The sequence below is a fragment of the Mastigoproctus giganteus genome, chromosome 5 (assembly GCF_048544385.1).
Source record: "Mastigoproctus giganteus isolate SK-2022 chromosome 5, ASM4854438v1, whole genome shotgun sequence".
In the NCBI taxonomy this organism is placed as follows: Eukaryota; Metazoa; Arthropoda; class Arachnida; order Uropygi; family Thelyphonidae; genus Mastigoproctus; species Mastigoproctus giganteus.
Window position 1 is genome coordinate 10,186,096 of NC_143579.1, and position 23,582 is coordinate 10,209,677.

Below are 23,582 nucleotides of genomic sequence, written 5' to 3' on the forward strand. Positions count from 1 at the left end.
ATAATGGCACATTTGGGGATTCAAGGTGCCATTATTTCGAATTTTCCATTATCTAGAAATTTTTTTATTTTTAATAAATTTAATGCAGAAATAATGATTCTAAAAAATAGAGAGATTAAGAATGCAATTGTGTTAACTGCACATAAAAAAACAAACACATTGACGATCAAATGTTATATTCTGCCATTAATATATTCTTGCTTAGACCCTGTTCTATTTTCTTTATTACATCAAGTTTAGTCTGCGCAGTGGGTATCGTCACTATCCTCCACACGCTGGGTGGAAAAGGCTCGGGTTCGAATCCCGTCGATAATACAAGGAACTTTTATGGGTGGTTTTCACTCCATGAGTTAGTCAGTCTCAGGTATAGATAGCAAGGGTTTTTCCCCAGAAACTAGAGTTTTTCATCCAGCAAAACAGGCAAATCGACTAGAGAACACATGCAATTTACAGACACAATACACATAGGTATATGAATTAACTTTCTGGGTGACCCTAACATAATAGTTTGGATTATATCAAGTTTGTCACTAAGCTTTAATGTTGTTCTTTTCTTCTCTGTATGAGGTTTATTAACTTCAGGAGGGTTTTTAATTTAAAATGAAAAACAGCAGTATAATCACTGATATTAGTACAGAATTTACTTTCAAAATGGCGAACGTAAACAAATATAGTAATCACGTGGCTTGCCATTTTCTTTTTTTGGCACTGCAAGACATCTGCATTGTATTTAAGCATTGGATCTTGATGCACCGCTGGCTCAAATGTTATTTGAGGTGCCATTATTTCGACAGTCTACTGTATATTTAGAGTGCATGAGAATTTAAGATTAGCTCTAAACTACAATAATAGTTTAGAGCTAATCTTAAATTCTGTTGGGCACTGAAAACTACAATAGAAATTCAGAGACCAATTTAATGACCATTTCAATAGCAGTCTAAGTTGTAGTAAACGACTCTGGACAGAACTAAAAGCACTTTATGATAGTAACAACTACATTAAATTTGGGGATAACATCTATGCACACACCAGAAGCATAGCAATGGGTATTACCAGTTCTTGTAACCTGGCTAACTTGTACCTGCACTACTATGAAAGAAATTTAGACACCGGAGTTTTAATAAATTGATAACAAAGTATTTCAATATATCGATGATGCTATACTGCAATGGGAGCATTTCTAATGCAATGCATCCAAAAGATCTTGAAACAATAGTAATAATAAAGGAACATATCTTGATATGGAAATAAACATAATTAACAACATAGAACATACTGAATTGTATGATAAGCAGAATGATTTTAATCTTAGTACTATAAGCCTAACAAATTAGTACACTAAAATCTCTAAAAAAGTACAAAATCTAAAATAATAAGAATGTAAACATATACAAGAATCAAAATATGTAACAATGACCAACATTTAATTATTGCACTGAATAATTTAAAGCAAAAAGTGATCCATAATGCAATCACGAAAGATTTATAAAATACCATATGAATAAAGATATTAGAGCACTCATTGGTATTTCATGCGGAAGCTGTAATCCGGACCAGGTTCTTAACCTAATTTGGAACTAAATTGCATTTGACCTCTTTACTGTCAGATAGGACTCTATATCTGACAGAACTGAACATCTATCTATATTACAAAATTTACTATTAAAATTTCTATCATATACATACAATGTTTACATAGCTTCAGCAAGCAGTGCTTCAGTTTATATTATTATTAGTATAAAGACATGGCATTAAAGATATAATGCCTATTTTTCCAACTTAAAAAGTTAGTAAATAATATAGATATTATTTCATGATTAACATTTAATTATTGATTGGAATAACTTAAAACAAAAACTGATCAGCAAAGATATCCATAAAAGATTTATAAAATATCATACAAATGTAACTATTACACCTTTGCTGGCATTTCATGCAGAAGTTACTATCTTCAACAAGCTAATTTGGAACCTAATTTGAAACTAATCTAAATCTGACAGCACTCAGCATCAAATGGCTTACAAAACTTGTTCTCAAAATTTCTATCACATATACAGGGTGTTTCAGTTAAACGTTTCAGAACTTCTAAGAGGGGTAGGGTACATCCTGACAACTCGAAATCATATAGCAATGTGGGGTCGGAAATGCTTTCCTGAAGCGGTGTTGTACACAGAAGCACCATAAAGAAAAGAGACCGTAAGTGAGAAATCGTTTTAATAATACATGAAAAGAAGCAAAAGGTACATAGATTAAAGTAAGTGTTCGAAGTTTCTTCCACGGGCTACAATGCACCGCATGGACATCTGAACATTCTGGAATACTCCAGGCGAATTTCGAATTTCTTGAACAAGAACGCCAAGTTAGTAGGATGGATGATTACACGAACGCAGAGTTAGCCGATATGCATTTGGCGTACGGGGCTGCAAATTGTAGTGGGCCAGCCGCACAGCGTTTGTACGCGGAACGATATCCGACGAGGCGTATTCCCAGTCATAATTTCTTTGCAAGACTGCACCAGAGGTTAGCTGAGAGAGGTTCATTTGAAAGAGCTGACAGGGACAGGGTAAGAACAGCATGGACTCCAGCCATCGAACCGAATGTGCTGCAGCATGTACAGGGAAATCCAAGAACGACTACACGAAGTCTAGCAAACGCAGTCGGGGTTTCCCATTGCAGCGTCTGGAGGATTCTCCGAGAACAAGACATGCATCCGTTTCACGTGCAGCGTGTCCAGACACAGCAACCGGAGGATTATGCACCTCGTATTGCTTTCGCACAGTGGTACCTTGGAAAATGTGCTACAAATCCCCTTTTTCCTGCTGAAGTGTTGTCTTCCGATGAGGCATCCTTCACAAGGGAAGGAATTTTCAACACGCATAACGACCATATCTGGGCGGTCGAGAACCTGCATGCAATACGACGTCGTGCAGCACAGATTCGATTTTCGGTCAATGTATGGGCCGGCATTATGGGAGATCACCTCATCGGACCTTACCTGTTACCGTGTCGTCTAACCGGACCTATCTATTTGATCTTTCTGCAGCAAGTATTGTCACAACTTTTGAGAGATGAACAGATTTCTGCATCGACGCAACAGACAATGTGGTTCCAACACGATGGAGCCCCTGCCCATTATAGCGGAGATGTTCGTAACTACCTGGATGTCACATTTGGTCAACAGTGGATCGGACGTGGTTGGCCTGCTCGGTCACCCGACCTATCATGTCTTGATTTTTATTTCTGGGGTCATATGAAATCGCTAGTTTATGACACCCCTGTTGACAATGCTGAGGAGCTGGTTACAAGAATCGCAGTAGCTGCCGAAGAAATTCGAAATTCGCCTGGAGTATTCCAGAATGTTCGGATGTCCATGCGTCGGAGATGTGAGGCGTGCATTGTAGCCCGTGGAAGAAACTTCGAACACTTACTTTAATCCATGTACCTTTTGCTTCTTTTCATGTATTATTAAAACGATTTCTCACTTACGGTCTCTTTTCTTTATGGTGCTTCTGTGTACAACACCGCTTCAGGAAAGCATTTCCGACTCCACATTGCTATATGATTTCGAGTTGTCAGGATGTACCCTACCCCTCTTAGAAGTTCTGAAACGTTTAACTGAAACACCCTGTATACTGTCTGCATGGCATCTGCAAGCACTGTTTCAGTTTAATGTTAAAGTAAAAACAGCATTAAAGCTATAATTCTTATATTACCAACATCCACAGTCAAAAATAATCATGCAGATAAAGTTAATATTGCAAGATTCCAAAGTTAATATTGGTAAATTTGAAAAGATTGAAAAGGTTGTAAATATGCATATAGGCTATTAAACCCAACTAATTTAGGGCTGTTACACTGTAGAGATGTTATAGTCTGATCAGGTCTCAAGCCATAATTTTAATATTAAGGTAAAATGAAATTCACTACATTATATATATTTCACTACATAACATTTTGTTTAATCTTTAACTTAAGGTCATTTAATCATAAAATGGTTTTTACTATATGGTTATATTATATCTCATTTGTTTTGCACTTTGCCAGACATTCATGCTTTACATTTGAATTAGCTTTGAATTGATTCTTCTTTAAGGTTTTTAAAATTATAATATTAAGTAAAGATATATTTCTTTCGATCTGTAATTAACGCTTGGTCTTTTATTGGATTCACTGTAAAGTTTGTGAGCAATAAAAGGGCAGGGTATTCTGGCAATATAAAAGGAGGCTTGGATTGCACTTTTATTTTTATTTCTCTGAGAGAAGAATTAGCAAAACAAGATGTTCGGAAGAAAAATTGCACCTCTGTTCCACCAAAGAGAAACAAAGTCAAGACATTAAGAATTATTAATATGCATAATTAACCACTTTTTTTCCACATGGTAAAAGAGTGGTTAATTATACATATTAATAATTCTTAATGGATAATAACCACGTAACATCCTTCCCCAACTGTAAAGTCATGATAAATGTGATAACCTCAAAATGGTTTAACATTATCTTATTGCATATAAGTAAGCCTTTGTTTCCTTAGTCCAGTTTGTGGTATTAATATTAATATGATATTAATGTATTTGGCTTATAATAGAGCATAATTAACATTTAACTGTGCATCTAATGTAAAATAAAATTTAAATATCCAAATTTGCATACCTAAATTTGGAAACCTAGCGAGCAAAATGTGTAAAAGTGGATAAGGAAAACAAAAACACATATGCATCATTCAAAATTATATTCATGTGAATGAACATTGCATTTTTTTAAAACATATAGCTTACTAATTGCTTATATAGCTATTATCTTGCTAATTGCTTATATATATAGCTTACTAATTGAATGTATAGTTATTACCTTACTAATTTCCTTATTATAGGCTGGTTCATAGACTAGGCACAACGTCTAATTTGGTTTGGCAGCCCACTTTGAATTAGACTGTGATGGCTGAAATTTGTTTTACATCATTTAGGCTAAATTTTAACAAAATACATTATCAGGAATATTTTACACAGGTTAGGTTCTGATTAATAAAAGATTTTTCATATAATGAAAGAATTATAAATGATACCTATATGTATACATATGATATGTGTATATACAAGGGGGCATGGCAATAGAACTCCTGGACTAGCGCAATAAAAAGAACACAAAGTTAAAAAACTCACAAATGGTTGAATGCATTTATTACACCATTAGAAAGGTTTCTGAAAACAGTCAGCAAAGGCATCCAAAGAAATGATGTTCAGTTCAGAGTTACCTTTCTCTTTATATCTTTAACATCCTGAAATCTTTTCTGTTTCAGGGTAGTTACACATGGGGGGGAAAGAAGATTAAGAGTTGGCGGTTAATTGATTTCTCCATTACTTTAGAAAGAGTAGAAATAATTGCAAAGGGACAATAATTGGATGGGAGGGATTTGTCACCCTTTTCAGGAACTGGCTGAATATAAGCAAATTTCCAAGTAGAAAGAAAAACACCTGTGTAATAAGAAAGTGTAAAAAGGCAGCAAAGAACAGAGTAAGTTCAGGAGCACAGGTTTTGAAATGGACAAATACCATCAGGACCTGGAGCTTTCTTAGCATCAAGATTCATGAAAATCCTTCTGGCATCCTTTTCATGGAAGACCACAGGTTGGACTGAATAGAAAGTGCTGGGAATGGTGGGAGGTGTTTTTATCAAGATCATTAATGCAAGAGTTGAAAGAAAAATGGGATGCTAGCAGGTCAGCTTTATCCTTGGCTGAAGTGACAACAGAACCACCTGGTTTTGACAGAGTTGGGCAAAAGTTGCAGACATTAGCTTTGGCAAGAGACCAGAATGCTCGGCTACCATTAGGGCAACAAGCAAGTTTTCTACTCTTAGCCTTTGAGCTGATTAATAACTGCTTTACAATTGTTGCACACTTTGGCATAGGCAGAAAATGAAATTGAAGAATTGGAAACAAGCCAATTACGATATGCAACATTCTTCGCTTGAACAGCCTAGCATATTATTGGAAAACCAAAGTTTGGATAAAGGATGAGATTTTAAAGTGGAGTGTGGAATAACAGATTCCATTCCTACAAGAATAATTTCGCTGACACGATCTGAGCAAACGTTGACAGCAGAAGTTTTGAAACAGTAATCTGACCAAGGAAGAGAAGAAACGAAATCTCGCAGGTCATCCCATTTTGCATTCTTGTAATGCCAAACAACACAAGATTTGAAATAGCCATGAGATAAAGGGAGAAGTGACAATCACCAAGTTAAGATCTGAGGTGCCTAAACGACCACTCACTTCGACCATGTACTTAGAAGGGTTGTTTGTGAGAAAAAGATCAAGCATGTTGGCTGTATGGTTAGGATTGTCTGGTATTCTGGTAGGTAAATGAACAATCTGCACAAGGTCATTAGTAATTGCAAAACCTCAGCATCTTGACCAGCTGGGCCTGTGTGACTAGAAAGTGGAAGTCAGCTGGAGTTGTGAACGTTAAAACCATCAATGAAAATTACCTTACTGCTAGGAAAGTTGGACTGGAGAAATTAAAGTTGCAAAGAGAGGAAGTCAAAAAGTTCCAAGTGATTAGTGGAGTTGGGAGAACTCCACTTGAGAGGTTGAGAGGTTGACAGATGCACACTTCTTTTTTGGGTCATCACAAAAATCCTTATGACCAGCTTTTAACCACTCATACCATTCAAACACTTTGGTACAACTTAATTTCATCACCATAAACAGTTTTTAACATTTCATATGTTTCTGTTGCAGATATTCCCAGTTTAATCTCTGTAGTAGATTGTACCACAATCTACTACAAAGATTGCGGTACAATCTCTGTACCACAACTGTTGGAGGAAATCTGAACTACAACATACAACCTCCATTTATTTTCAATGAACATATTACAACAGCAGCATCAATCCAGAAACTGTATTACCACCTCATATGTAAGTATATGTGTTTGTATGTTATGTTGTAGGACCATACACATGTGTTTGAATCACCCTGAATAAACATATACAGGGTGATTCAGATATAAGTATGTTCTCATACATCTGAATTACCCTGTATGTGACTGAGCATGTACATTTTTCACGTACAGGCTTTTTTAATCACAGGGCGATTCACTGCATGTCAAATACTATAATGAGTTCCTGATAACAAAAAGAATCAGTGTTTATAGCAATTTTTTTTGGAACATAGAATAGTTTCTAAGAAAAACAATGATAAAGTTTTGTAAAACTGCTTCCAGCAGAGATATTTAGTCTGCAGGATGATGGTGCGGGTCTTGGAAAGAACTTATGCTATGGTAATGCAATTATTGTTCATAATGGAATAGCATGGCAGGTCTCTGTAAAGGTTTAAGCAATTTAGAGGGAAACAAACTGCCCTATTTGGTATACTGCTTTTGTAGAAAATTTTATGTGCCTTTCAGAATTATTTATTTCTATGCTCTTATTTACGATATGGTAAGTTGTACTTTCTTTGCTTATTAAATTGTTTCGTCAAGAAAAATGGAAGAATGATCACTGTCACTAAAAATCTAATTTTACTGATTTTCACAAATATTGGTATACAATGAGCACTTAATAAAAAAAAAATAAATTAAACATAATTATATTTATAAACTATATTGATTTATTATATGCTATTTCTAGCACTGAGCATCAAATGGCTTACAAAACATTTTTGTTAACTTATCAAATTGCATTATTTGTAAAATGTTAAACCATATTCTCTTTAAGACTGGCTACTCAATGCAATGTGAGAGTAAGCATAATACAAGCAACTTGTATTATGCATGCTCTGACGGGGTTTACATGTGGATGAAAAAGGAGAATTGTTAAAAAATAAATAAATAAAAATGTTCTCAGTTAGAATTTAAAAAAAATACGTATGAATGTTTTACGGTAGATAGACCATTATATCTATGTGATTTCCATATGTAATTCTTGCAGTGAAGTTTATTGAAAGAGTCTAAATAAGTTGTCTTTCACTTGTTTAAGTCAAAGGTATCTTGTAATGATTTATATATGTGACAGATGAATAACTTAATGTTATAAAGACAATTAAAGCAGACAATGCTGCCACCTTTGGATATTGTTTGCATTGTTATTAAAGGAACAAGGAAACTGAGTAAACATTAATGTAGATAATTAATAGATTACATGACACATTTTATTCACTGGTAAGTATGAAACAAAACGAAAACTTAAATTGCAAAGTTAAACCCAGACAAAGTTCTGAGAGCGATTTTTTTTTTGTTTAAGAAGAAAATGAAAATTAAACAAATTATATTATGCGAAGAGTGACACTTGATATATTAACATAGTCATATTATGAAGGTACATATAATACACACACACACAGACAAAATTTTAGACTAGTTTTTCTTATATATTTCGTACTTTGGAACGGAACCCCTTTATTACTATGGGAGCCATAACTCAGTATTCACATTTTCAGTATTCGCAGCATTTCTCAGGAACATAACCTCCGCGAATAGCGGGGGTTTACTGTATATAATTTTTCCTTGAATTCAATGGCTGTTATTTGTCTTAAGATTCCAGAATTTATTTGCAATTTACTGAAGTGAAAGAAATTTTTGAGGGTAAACCCATTCCAAATTTATTTTTATTTTTTTGACAATAGTATATCTAGAACTAACATGCAGTTGGTTCATGTCAAACTTATATGACATGAACCAACATAAGTATACTTGGATTTCAGGAAAGTTTTTGATACTGTTGCACATCGAAGACTTCTGTACAAATCGGAGTGGTATGGCATTAAGAACAAGTTGCTGCAATGAATAAAGGGATGATTGAATGGGAGACGGCAGAGAGTGGTAATAAATGGACATTGCTCTACGTGGACTAATGTTATTAGTGGAGTCTCCAAGGGCAGTGCAAGGCCCATTGTTATTTTGTGTATTTATCAATGATATTGATGAAGGTATATATCAGGCTAAAATGTCCAAGTTTGCAGATGATAGAAAGGTTGGAAGGGTTGTTAACAACAGTAAAGACAGAATGCTACTGCAACAGGATCTAGAAAAGTTAGGCAGATGGGCTGAGACGTGGCAACTGCAGTTTAACATTGACAAATGCAAAGTACTGTATATGGGTAGCAGTAGGCCAAGAGAAACGTACTAACTGTGTGGTACTGCACTCGGGGAGGTGGAGAATGAAAAAGACCTGGGGGTAATTGTGCAGTCAGATATGAAGTGCTCTGAGCAGTGCAGACAGGCTGCCAAAGCAGGTCATGGAGTTTTGTCAATGATACATAAGAATTTTGCTAGCAGAGAGAAGGAGGTGATTATCCGTTTGTATAAGGCAATGGTCAGCCACACTTTGAGTATTCAATCAGGTCTGGAGGCCTCATTTTAGAAAGGATGTAGAGTTGCTATAATGAGTTCAGAGAAGGGCAACAAGGTTGGTGAGAAGAACAAAGGGGTGCACTTATAAAGAAAGGCTTAAGTTCTGCAAGTTGCAGCATTTGGAGAATAGGCAGGCACCTGCATCGTGATCTGATTGCGGTATACGAGGCCTTGAATATTCCATCATATTGAGCCTGCTCAATGCTGATGGCATACTTCTGCTTGCTCAAACTAAGAACTTGAGGGGCCAGAGATTCAAATTGAGGAAAGGCAGTTGTAGAATAGATGTGTGGAAGTTTGCCTTTAGCCAGCGGGTAGTTGATTGCTGGACCAAACTTCCATCTGTTGTTGTGGAAGTTGATAGCTTAAATAAATTTAAGGCTGAATTAGACAAACATTTGGAGTGACCGAATGGGCAAGGGTTTTTTTTTTTTAATTATTATTTGTTAGCTGTATAAGCTTGCTTTCTTGCATTATATGCCTCAACTAATGCTGATGCTAATTCATCATAATTCATCCCGTTTTAATAAAGGGGGGGGGGGGTTCACACTGTATGAATCTTTAAACCTTAATCCAACTTTCTGCCCCCATACGCAGTCTTTTTAATTATGTTAATGCAATTTGTGTTACTGCATCAGTACAGTGTTCTGTGTAATAAAAGGCTTGATATCATTCAAGTGTGGGACATAGTGTATAGTGCAGTGGTTTTCAACCGGGATGCCGCAACAACATTCCAAGGGTGCCACGTAATTTGGGTTTAAGTTACTTAAAGTTATTATTTTTTAATTTATATATTTATTTCATTATAAAAAGGTGTACAGTATCTTTTTAATTTTGTGGTGATCTATAATTGATGTTTATTTAGTACCTCTATATAAAGAATAAAATTATATACTGTATATATATAATTTGTATTATGAAATGTACTTTTTATAATTATATTATTATAATAAATATCATATAACATATATATTTTTTAATATTATATATATACAATCCATTCTGGTTATTTGGGACACATCGGGACTAGTGCATTTTGGCCTGATTAAGTGGTTGCCCCAATCATCCAAAGTTTCACATAAATAGTTAAAAGTACAATGTACCCCCCTCCCCCTTACAATTGGTTCACTGAACAATCAAATCACATTACGATGGAGTCACCATAGTAAAGTACCGTTCACTATAGATTGTGCAGTAAGCGCCAGTCGTGATCATGTTTGTGCATTGAATTTTAATTCTATTAAACAGCGATTCTAATCAGCGAAAATAGGACGAATATTATCCACAGGCTATAAAAGCAAAGATATATTAAGCACAAATTTATCGTATATTACCTTACCAATTAAAAAATTAAATGATACGTGAAAAGTGGAAGAATATACGTGATAATTGGAATAATTATCACGTACTGTAATAAGTACATACGAACTAGTTGACATTTCTGTTCACTGACATTTGTGGGAGGGGGTTAGAATTTAAAACAGTAAAAAGATAAGCAATCAATAACAAAGAACACAGCACACACAAATTGCAAGTAATACAATACGTGCAAATGAGAAAAGAGTAACGAGTTACAAAGTTTAAAAAATAAATAGGAATGAAGAGAAGATCTGATAATTAATTTTTTTATATGATTGAAAATTTCATGGAAGTGTAAACACATTTAGCATTAGTATATGATACAAGCATATGATACAAAAAAGCAAAGCTTATGCAGCATCAGCCAAAAAAAAAAAAAAAAAAAACCACTTCTACTTCACCCCTCCATTCGTTCGAAATACCTGCCCAGCTGAGCCTTAAATTTATTTAGGCTATCAACTTCCATGACAAGGGATGGAAGTCTGTTCCACCACCTAACTACCCGCTGGCTAAAGCCAAATTTCCGCACTGCTATCCTACATCTGTCTTTCCTCAATTTGAATTTATGCCCTCTCAGGTGATTATTCTGAGCAAGAGGAAGAATCCCATCAGCACTGAGCATGCTCAAACCATTGAAGGCTTTATACACCTCTATCAGATCACCTTGCTGGTGCCTAGTCTCCAGACACTGTAATTTGCAAAACTTAAGCCTTTCTTCGTAAGAGTACCCCTTTGTTCCATTCACTAATCTTGTTGCCCTTCTCTGTACTCGTTCCAGCAGCTCTACATCCTTCTTGAAATGAGGCCTCCAAACCTGTATACAGTACTCAAGGTGTGGCCTGACCATTGCATTATACAAAGGAATAATTACCTCCTTATCCCTGCTAGAAAAATTCCTGTATATCATTGACAAAACACCATGAGCTATTCTTGCAGCCCATCTGCACTGCTCAGAGAACTTCATATCTGCCTGCACAATTACCCCCAGGTCCTTTTCGTTCTCTACCACTGTCAGTGTAGTACCACAGAGTTGATACGTTGCTCTGGGGTTGCTGTTTCCCATATGTAGTACTTTACATTTGTCAATGTTAAACTTCATTTGCCACCTCAAAGCCCATCTGCTCAACAACCTTTCCAGATCCTGTTGCACCAGCATAGTGTCAGTAGTGTCCTTGACAACCCTGCCAACCTTTGTATCGTCTGCAAACTTGGACATCAAACTTGATATACCATCATCAATATCATTTATAAATATAGAAAACAATAATGGACGCAACACTGAACCCCGAGGGACTCCACTAATAACATTAGTCCACGATGAGCAGTGTCCATTGATTACAACTCTCTGTCTTTTCCCCCTCAACCATCCCTTTATCCATAGCTAATAATTTGCCTCCAATGCTACACTGCTCCAATTTGTGCAGCAGTCTTCCATGTGCAACAGTATCAAAAGCCTTTCTAAGATCCAAGTATATAATATCAAAGTTATTCCCTGCATCCAGTTCTTTTGTGACTGCATCATAGTATCCAATCAAATTGGTCAGGCAAGATTTCCCCTTAACAAAACCATGCTGTGTCCGAGCTATAACTGCAGTCTTGTCTAGATAATCCTGCAGTGCTTCTTTAACCAGTGCCTCCATTATTTTTTTCCTGGAACAGAAGTTAAACTCACAGATCAATAATTACCTTTGTCGGCCTTTGATCCTCCTTTGTGAATTGGGGTCACATTTGCACATCTCCAGTCTGTGGGTACCTCCCGAGTCCAAGGAAGATCTCATAATTATGACTAAGGGTTTGCTTACTTCCTTTGCTGCCTTCTTTAATATAACTGGATAGATCCCATCCACTCCAGATGCCTTTCTTGTGTTTATCTTCAACAATTTCTCCTCCACTTTACTCTCAGTTATTACAAGATTCTCTAGCTTACTGCCAGAGTTGAATAACTCCTCATGTGTGAATGTCGATGCAAAATATTCATTTAGTTTGTTAGCTATCTGAGCAGGATCATCAACAGTTGACCCATCAACTGTTGACGATCCAATGATCGAATCAAGTGGACCAATCTGATTCATCCCCTTCCTTCTAGAGTTTACATAAGTAAAGAACTCTTTGTTGTTGTTTTTTTTTTTTGCATCCCTTGCGAAAGATTTCTCGTAATCTGCCTTTGCCTACCTAACCTCCTTTGTAACTTGGTTACAGATCAACTTGTATCTATCATAGGCTTCTGTGTCACGTGTTAATTTATATGTATCCCATGCATTTTTCTTCTCTGTCATATGTCTCATTAGTTCATCTGACATCCATTTAGGCCTAAACCTTGAACAATATTTCTTAGTTGGTATGTAAAGCCTAGTAGCTTCCAAGATTAGTTCTTTGAATGCTTCCCATTTTGAATTTGCTGTTGACATCTTCAGTTGATCCCACTGTACAGAATTTAAATACTGTCTCAGACCATCGTAGTCGCCTTTACGAAAGCAATAACTCTTCCCTTTACCCCTGATGGTAGTTACCTCTTTGAGTAAATCTCACTTCAGCACACTGTGATCACTGCCACCTAGTGAATCCACTATCTGCAGATTCTTAATGCATGAAGAATTACTACTGATAATCAAATCAAGAGTATTACTCACCTCTAGTTGCTTCCTGAACATGCTGATGTAGAAAACAATCATCCAATAAATCCACAAAAGCCTTGCAAGTGTGTGAGTGATGACCAACCCACAAATTCCAGTCAATATCTAGGAAATTAAAATCCCCCATTATAAGACTTTCTGATGTACTCGCCCATTCTATTTCCCTGTACTGTTTCTTATTATACTCATCGGTCATTAGACCTATAAGCACACTCCTACTCTCAATTTTGATCACCAAACTGAATCGACACTGCACTGTCCAGCGATGTCGACTGACTTCACTTCCTTGGATTTTATGTGTTTCTTAACTAATAGCATAACTCCTCCTCCCTTTCAATCCTGTCTATCCTTTCTGTAGATGTTGTACTCCCCAAATTCCAGTTCTGCATTCCTTATATCTGTGTGACACCATGTCTCTGATATCCCAACGATATCTGCCTTTGTTGCTTTGAGCAATACCTCAAATTCAAATTTATTTACCAAACTCCTTTCACCATTGGTTTTCTCGATTGGTTTCTGTTTTTTAAGATTTGCCCCAAATAAACGGCTGCCCCGATTAACTGTGGCCCAAATAACTGGAATCCACTGTGTGTGTGTATATATATATATATATATATATATATATATATATTCACACACACACACACACACACACACACACACACACACACACACACACAGAGAGAGAGAGAGAGAGAGAAAGAGAGAATCGGATCTAATAGACAGAAAATTTCACCATAATAACCCACAGAATTCGAGCTGTCGGTATTATCGCAAATTCAGTAAGATCGAGTTTACTGTCCGTTTATGATAGATTTCACTAACAGAAAAGCCCAATAAACAGGTGACTGCTAATTGTTTTTATTGTTTTATGGTTGTGACCTCCAGAATTTCGACCGAACCACGTGGTACTGTCGGAGACAATCGTAGGGTAATCTCCAGTGCTGCGGTCTCCTTCCCCGATTAAATGGCATGCTGTCCCAATTAAGCGAAGTAAACCCTGGCTATTTTCCCGATTGGTTTCTGCTTTTTTAAGATTTGCCCCAAATAAACGGCTGCCCTGAGTAACCAGTGGCCCAAATAACTGGAATCCACTGTATATGTATACACAGAGAGAATCGGATCTAACAGACAGAAAACTGAGTAGGGGTGCCACAAAATAGAATTAATTACTTAGGGGTGCCGTTATTAAAAAAAAGGTTGAAAACCAGTGGTATAGTGTAATTTGATTAGCACCAGGGGTTCCCCACAACTCTGTGATTGGTACTCAGTGATGTATACCAAATTTTGTGGAGGCCAAATGGTATGAGTTAGTGAGTTAACACTCATACCGTGTAGGGTTGTGTTGTATGTTGTTCTGCCAGCCCCGATTAACAAACCCCTAGTTACCATCCTTTGCCATGTGGGAGGCGGGTTGGGTCAGTAGGAAGAAATACTCTGGCGGAGCAAATCCTGGAGTTGCCTGAGCTTCCCAAGGAGGGCCTAGAAAAAAAAAAGATTGGGGGGCAATAGAAGTGGAAAGGGATGGCAGTTGGGAGAGGAGGGAAGGAAAAGTTATAGGGAAAGGGATCCTTAGAGTAGTGAAGAGGGAGGGTAGAAAGAGGGAATAGAGTGGCAAGGGGTGTCCTGGGGAGGCCATTTCCACCAAGGGAAGGGGAGTAATGATCATGTGTAAAACCCATGAGGTCACCAGATGGATGCCAAGATCCCATGTCAAGATGGAAGCAGTCTGCAGCATTCCAGACACAGGGAAAAACTAACATCTTGGTCATGGAGATGCATGGCCAACAGGAAAGTGAAACTCCTGGCCTTGTGTTGTGAATATACTGCTGGACCCCTATCATCATAGATGTATACAGGAGAATGTGGGTGTGCCAGCACAGCCCTGGAGGCTGTCTATAAGATTCACTTCAGGCTGATGCAAGCAGCTGATCTCCACTACTTCCCCAGATAACCAGTGGTACTTAATATTTGCATCAATCAGGTGGAGTCAGAGTAACCTGAAATAGATGGCTTTGATAGTCTTTATTTATACAGGGTTCCTCTAGATCTGACTTCCTCTTTAGCCCTGCACCATTGAGGCGACAGCAGTCAGTTTGGTGCCCTGTATGAATTCAGTCAGTTGCCTCAAATTTATCCCACACCCTACTAGATGTCAGCATTGTTGGTGAACTGAGGCACCATCCAGGAGATATACTTTGGGATCATCCCATGCTGTAGCAGCATCAGCATCCTAAACTATTAAATGTTTGCTGTCAAATCATCATCATCATTAGCCAATTTCAATCTTCTGCAGGATGAAGGCTACTTCAGGATTTCGACTGAACCACGTGGTACCATCGGTACAGTGGTCATTACATAAAACAGAAGGAACTTTCCAGTTCCTTCTGTTTTATGTAATGACCATCCATTTACTACCCACGACCTCGTGAATTTCATCTGTCCATCTCTGTTGTTGTCTTCCTGGTTTTCTTTTAGCTTCTCTTGGGTACCATTCTGTTATTTTCCTAGTCCATCTGTCATTATGTCTTCGAGCTGTGTCCTGCCCAAGACCATTTCAGTTCTTTAGTATTCAGCTTTTCTTCCATTCTTTTGGTGAGTGCCCAAGTTTTACTTCCGTAAGTCATGGTGGGGAGTATAGATTGGCTCATTATTTTAAGTTTCAGATAAATTGCTCCTCAGTATGTGACTATATTTTCCAAATGTTATCTATCCAATATTTATTCTTCTCTTGACTTCCAGCCATTCAAATGTGGTCAAATCAGGTAGTGTCAAATCCAGCGGTCAAATTTGTATGTTTAGAGAGGAGCACTTAAGTTAGGGACCCAGCAGAGTCTCAGACTCTTTGGGTCCCATTTATATTCAGTTGACGAGTCATGAACACAGCCTCGCATACTCAGTCAGTGCTTTGTAGTAGTGTTCCTGTGTAACAAAGAGATGCTCTTGACCATTTGACAGGTCATGGATTTTAGAAATTAGATGACACCTGTGATCCTTGTGGTCCAGGCAGCACACAACATGCTCCCACATTTCACTTTCGCTGCAGTTACAGATAGGATCATCAATAATTCCCAGGGAGGTCGGTTTATCCTTGAAGGATCCATGCCCTGCAAGGAAGAATGTCACATAAATGCCTGGGGAAAACCAGAGTGGAGGCTTTGGGCTTGTCATTTTACCTCTGATAAAAATTGCCTAGTCATTGCACCTTTAGTACTTTCTTTCTTGCTTGACATCAAGACTGATGTCGAGGATAGTTGTGGCTTTACCTTTCTTATGAAAGTAGATCATACCATGCCTAATCACTTCAAGATCCAATGGCAGGACACCTGCCAGCCAGGACTTATAAGGCAGGAGTACTTACAGTACATGCTCTGGTGTAAGAAGTAAAATAGTTCACTGGCACAAATGAACAACTAAATTTGTTGAACATAATCTGCATTTTATTTGTATTCATCTTCAAAACAGGTCCTGCTGCTCTGCCATATTTCACTGATTTTATAGCATCTTCTACTGCTTCTGCCAAAATTTCTGGTACAGCTTCTGCATCTGGTGTTTGATCTAGCCATTGGCACAAATGATCCAGTTTACTTCTGTTTCTTAGAATTGTGGCTCTTTGGCACCAAATACCTTGCCAGATGTTTGACCTTTTGCCAGATGCACTAAGTGCAGATAGAAAGTTAGTTTAATGTTAAAGACAACACCCAAATTGGTCACTTGTGTGACCCTCAGTCTCTGTGAAGCTTTAGCATTCAATGTCCATGTTTCACAACTGTATGTTAGGACAGGGAGGATACACTGATAAAAAAAAAAAAAAAAAAGTGTTATTTGAGACAGAGTGGCAAGTTTGTCTTGAAGACTATATTAAGCTTTCCAATTGCTTGCCATCCCAATTTTATGCAATGTTCAATTTTCATCATGATTTTTGTCATCTTTTGAAATTTCTTGTCCAAGGTAAACATATAGTACCTTTCCACTTCTTCCAGTTCTTGTTTGTTGGTCATGATTTTCTTTGGTCTAGTAAATTTGTTGAACATAACCTGCATTTTATTTGTATTCATCTTCAAAGCAAGTCCTGCTGCTTTGCCATATTTCACTGATTTTATAGCATCTTCTACTGCTTCTGCCAAAATTTCTGGTACAGCTTCTGCATCTGGTGTTTGATCTAGCCATTGGCACATATGATCCAGTTTACTTCTGTTTCTTAGAATTGTGGCTCTTTGGCACCAAATACCTTGCCAGATTGACCTTTTGCCAGATGCACTAAGTGCAGATAGAAAGTTAGTTTAATGTTAAAGACAACACCCAAATTGGTCACTTGTGTGACCCTCAGTCTCTGTGAAGCTTTAGCATTCAATGTCCATGTTTCACAACTGTATGTTAGGACAGGGAGGATACACTGATAAAAAAGAAAAAAAAAAAAAGTGTTATTTGAGACAGAGTGGCAAGTTCGTCTTGAAGACTATATTAAGCTTTCCAATTGCTTGCCATCCCAATTTTATGCAATGTTCAATTTCCATCATGATTTTTGTCATCTTTTGAAATTTCTTGTCCAAGGTAAACATATAGTACCTTTCCACTTCTTCCAGTTCTTGTTCGTTGGTCATGATTTTCTTTGGTCTAGTAAATTTGTTGAACATAACCTGCATTTTATTTGTATTCATCTTCAAAGCAGGTCCTGCTGCTTTGCCATATTTCACTGATTTTATAGCATCTTCTACTGCTTCTGCCAAAATTTCTGGTACAGCTTCTGCATCTGGTGTTTGATCTAGCTGTTGTCCTTTATCTTTATAAATATTTGAATAAAACTCTTCCACTCATTTTAGCATTTGTTGTTGGGTTTTTGCTGTTGTGCCATCCTCAAGCTTCAAAGCAAGCATTTGGCTTTTGTTGCATGATTCACAACCCTGGTATCTTCTTCAGAGGCCAAACCTTGTGATTGTAGTAAAGACGGCAATATCATGTCTCTGTTTGTGATGTAAAATATATGCCAAAAAGGTGAAGTTAAAACTAAAGTAGGAAAATAAAAATATTTTTTTGAGGAAAATTTAGATTAAATTAAATGAAATCTGAAATAAGTATGTTAAAGCCAAAACAGATGTAAAAAAAAAAAAAAGACTGAATATTATGTAGAAGGCATTACACTTGACACTACAGAGAACACACATAAGAATATAGAGAACATACATACAAGGAAAAGAACTTACCACAAATGTCAGAGATACACTAAAAAGAAGTTACGGCAAACACACTGTATTAACCAAGCAGTTTAAATGCCACTGGCACAAACACACATAAACATGGTAAAAAAAAAAATCAAAACTAAAACTCACCCCTTTATCTCACTTCATTCTTCTATTTCCCTTTCTCTCCATTACTTTTATCATTAAATTAATATTCATTACGGTTGCTGGGTTTTTTGATAATCAATGGTACTAGTCCTTGAAACCTTTTCTTCTTATTTGCTTATTTTTAGTTTTCTTTCCCTTTTCTTATTTGCTTATTCCTTTCCTCATATATTTTATGTATATATACATAAAAGCTATATTTAGGTTAAAATTACACAACCTGTAATCAAATTTTATGTAATTTTCTCTAAATTCAGATCAAATCTGCACAAGTGAAACAAATTACTCACTTCATTTTTTTTTTTGGAATCTCTTTCCTCTTCAGCAATCTGTGATTCCAAAGCATCAATTTTGCGCATATTATCATCAATCTGTCTTTCGTACTACATAAAATAAAATAAAAAATTCTTAACTAATAATATATCCAGTAAAACTTTAAAAAAATCAACTGAAAAATTTTACAAAGCAAATAACAAAAATTCAAGGTGCTGTGCTTAATGGTTACTTTTTCTATTCTCATAAAGCATAATTTAAATTAATTTAATAATAGTAATCTTAATAAATAAAACATTACCATATATGCAATATACAGAGTCAGAACTTCAAAACTTTAATATAGCTAATACCATATAACCACAGAGAAATTAAGAAGATGGGAGAACTAGCTTGTCCTTGCATGTGTTTTTAGGCATTAAGCAACAGAATTAATGCTGACAGCAGAAATTTCCCTCACAAGTTGTTCTGATAACGCACTACTTTCAAACAAATAGCCTTACCAAGATGATACCTGGCCATCCATTTAGAGACTGCAGTATTGTCACTAAAGGCTACCTGCTATCTGAGGAGGGATCAGTTAAGTACAAAAAGAAGTTGCCATACAGTGTCTCATATTTTAAACAAATGGGCAATTTACCTTTTTGGCAAGGCTATTTCTTTGAAAGGAGTGAAATATAGGATAATGCAATACTTGTTGTGAAGGCAAAGTTTGTTCTGTTGTAAGTATTAATACCACTGTATTAACTAAGCAGTTTAAACGCCACTGACTCAAACACATAAAAGGAGAGGACAGTCCCCCACTTCTTACAATTTATACAAGGCTATATAGTATTAACTGTATTATAATTTAGAAGCAACAGTTACATGACAATGCAGGCAAGATGTTCATTAAGTTAGAAATTTTCAGTGGTCAGAAGGTTAGTATGCACTGTAGTGGAAAGGTTAATGTTTGACAGTTATTAGAAAACCTGCAAACAGACTGCCCATAGTATTTAACAATCTAATATATACCATTTATACAATATCAGAAAAGATTAAAAGCTTACAAGATTAACAACAGAATTACAAAATTAACAGAAACAAGAGGGGAAATAAATATAAAACAATGTACTCAACAGAGCAGATTTTTATAAATTACAAATGAAGTGGAATAACCCATTACTGATATAAACAAAATAAAGAACCCCCAATATGAAGATTAGCATGCTTACAAAACAGAGTTTGCAGTACAAATATTGAAATATGTCTCTTCTGACACACCTTATTAAACTATAATTAGACATATATATATATATATATTTTTTTTTTTTCCCAACCTGGCCAGAATATTCCAGCATTAAATGCAAGTACTACTGATACTAATATGACTAATACTAATGAGAGTTAACAACTGTTAACTCTCATTAATATTAGTCATATAGTACAAGGAAGACTGGGGCTTATGCTGCACCAGGAAAAATAGTAATAAGAAGAAAGAATGAAAGAAAGAAGAGGGGTGCAATTAGCCCAGTGGTTACAACACTGAACCACCAATATCATGGACCCAAGTTCGAAACCATGGGGGAGATAGTAGGAGGAGCAAAAAGTCAATTCATTGGATCTATTTCCCTCAAGGTTGAAGTGACGGCTGAGGCAGAGAATGGTGCCATTTAGTGTCTATTCCATAACTACTACTACCACAACCACTGGATGCCAAAGCTAAAATAGATCCACCTCCATAGATGAATGAAGATGATTGATTCATTGATTTAAGAATTCTTGGCACAAGAGCTATTGTGGCTAAAACGTACCTGGAAGATTTGCTGGATGAAGACGAGAAGCAGAAATATTGAACATACTGCATTGAGTGTGGCATAGGATAAAGTCACTCGCTTTAAATCTTTAGGCAGAGAGGTCAGTTTGTTTAAGACAGTCTCCTGCAGATGACAATGGAGTGAGAGGTGCTGTCTTATATTTTTTTTTTTTATTATATTTTTTTTTATTTATGTAAACCCCAAACACGAGAGGTATTAGCACCTATACTATGCTTGGGTTGCAAGTTGAGAAGATGAAAGAAATATTTCTTGATAATGGACTTGAACTTCTGTAGACTGTAATCTTCAGGAAAAACGTATGAAGGAAGGTTGTTCCAGAAAACGGCAGTTGATTATTATTTTGTTTATTTTTTTTTTTTGGTTTCTAGGAGCTTAGCAACTAAGGCCATATTGCTCCAGGATATGCGGTGGTCATTCCCTGACCTTTCCGCATCCACCGTATTTGGTGGTTACAGAACGGCAGTTGAATGAATAAACGAGGAAGATGAAAAGTTGGTTCTGTGAGTTTGAAGTTGGACAGTAAATGGATGTTGGCTGGTGGTGGCACTTGTTCGGACTGTTTTGAAAGAGAACGGGAATTATAGAAGCAGATTCAGAAGAACAGTGCCCATGGAAATATCTGTAAAAGAGGCAAGCAGCAGAAACAGTACGTCTATGAGAGAGCGAGTGGAGAGACTATGTCAGAGATGAATCTTTAATTAACCTAACTACCCTTTTCTAAATGGAATCAAGAAGCCTGAGAGTGGTTTTCGGGGCACCACCTCAGATGTGGGAACAATATTCCACGGTAGGGCGGATTTGCGATTTGTACGGAATGAACAACTGTTTGGAAGAAAAGTAACGCCGAGGGTAAAAGAGAAAACCAAGTTTTTTAGATGCATAGGAAACACTATTTGTAATGTGCTTGTGCCAAGAGAGAGATTAGAAGTCAGGGTAATCCCCAAAGGAAATATCATTTTGCCGAGAAATCGGAGTGTCACCAAAGATAAGTATAGGAGCAGAAGAATCCTTTTTGCGAGATATAAGACAAGACTGAGTTTCAGAAGGAGATCGGAATTTAAGGAATTGGTAGCAGATTTTCAAGAAGTTGAAGCTGATTGAGCAGGACATGGTTTCTCAAAATGGAATGTGGAATGCAATATGCTATCATCGGCAAAACTATTGATAAGTTTTTCAGTCAGTGGAAGAAGATCATTAATATACAAGAGGAAAAGAGTGGGGGAAAGAATTGAACCTTGGGGGACACCAGCATTAGTGGAGAAGTTAGAAGATAGAGAGCCATAGAGCAACTGCTTGTGTTTCACCGAATTTTTCCATTGAATTAGTCCATAAATGAGTAACATAAGCCAGAATATCACCAGTGGATCAATACTGATGGAATCCATACTAGCGATCGTTGATCAGGCGGAAGGTTTCTAGGCAGTTTAAGAGTTGTAGTTAATTGATTTTTCCATTACTTTAGAAAGAGTAGAAGTAATTGCAATGGGACGATAATTGGATGGAAGGGATTTGTCACCCTTTTTAGGAACTGGTTGGATATGAGCAAATTTTCAAGCAGAAGGAAAAACACCTTTGGAATAAGAAAGTGTAAAAAGGCAGCAAAGAACAGGAGTAAGTTCAGGAGCACAGGTTTTGGAAACAAGTGGAGAAATACCATCAGGACCTGGAGCTTTCTTAGCATCAAGATTCTTCAAAATCCTTCTGGCATCCTTGTGATGGAAGACCAACGGCTGGATTGAATAGAGTGTGCTGGGAATGGTGGGAGGTGTTTTTACCAAGATCATTAATACAAGAGTTTAAAGAAAAATGGGATGCTAGCAGGTCAGCTTTATCCTTGGCTGAAGTGACAACAGAACCATCTGGTTTGGACAGAGGTGGGAGCAGAGATGGGCAAAAGTTGCGGCCAATAGCTTTGGCAAGAGACCAGAATGCTCGGCTACTATTAGTGCATGAAGCAAGTTTTCTACTCTTAGCCTGTTCAAACTCTAGTTTGGACTAATTAATAATTGCTCTACAATTGTTGCAAGCTTTGGTGTAGGCATAAAATGAAACTGAAGAATCAGAAACATGCCAATTACGATATGCAATGTTCTTCTCTTGAACAGCCTTAGCACATTTATTGGAAAACCAAAGTTTAGATAAAGGACAAGATTTAAAAGTGGAGTGTGAGATAAAGGACTCCATTCCTGCAAGAATAATTTCACTGACACTATCTGAGCAAACGTTGACATCAGAAGTTTTGAAACAGTAATCCGACCAAGGAAAAGTAGAAAAGAAATCTTGCAGGTCATCCCATTTGGCATTCTTGTAATGCCAAACAATACGAGGTTGGGAATAGCCAAAGATAAGTATAAGAGATAAAGGCTTCATTGGAGAAAAGACAATCACCAAGTTGTGATCTGAGGTGCCTAAAGGACCACTCACTTCGACTGTGTACTTAGAAGGGTTGCTTGTGAGAATAAGATCAAGCGTGTTGGCTGTATGGTTAGGATTGTCCAGTATTCTTGTAGGTAAATGACCAATCTGTGCAATTAGTTTGATAATTGCAAAAGCCTCAGCATCTCGACCAGCTGGGTTAGTGTGACTAGAAAATGGAAGTCAGCTGGAGTTGTGAACATTAAAATCACCAAGGAAAATTACCTAACCGTTGAGGAAAGTCGGAATGGAGAAAGTCAAGTTGCAAAGAGAGGAAGCCAAAGAAGTTGTTTGTTTGTTATTTGGTTTTTAGGAGCATTAGCAACTAAGGCCATATTGCTCCGGGATATGCGGTGGTCATTCCCTGACCTTTCCGCATCCTCCGTATTT

At 36.8% G+C, this 23,582-nt stretch overlaps 1 protein-coding gene across 1 annotated transcript in view; it reads right to left on the reverse strand.

Annotated features, from left to right (window-relative positions):
- LOC150085164 (huntingtin-interacting protein 1-like) overlaps positions 1–23,582 on the reverse strand; it is a 637,041-nt gene that overhangs the window by 393,917 nt on the left and 219,542 nt on the right. The window contains exon 14 of the mRNA XM_090373855.1: positions 18,978–19,070. Coding sequence (XP_090229981.1) covers positions 18,978–19,070 — 93 coding nt within the window. The remainder of the gene's footprint in view (positions 1–18,977; positions 19,071–23,582) is intronic.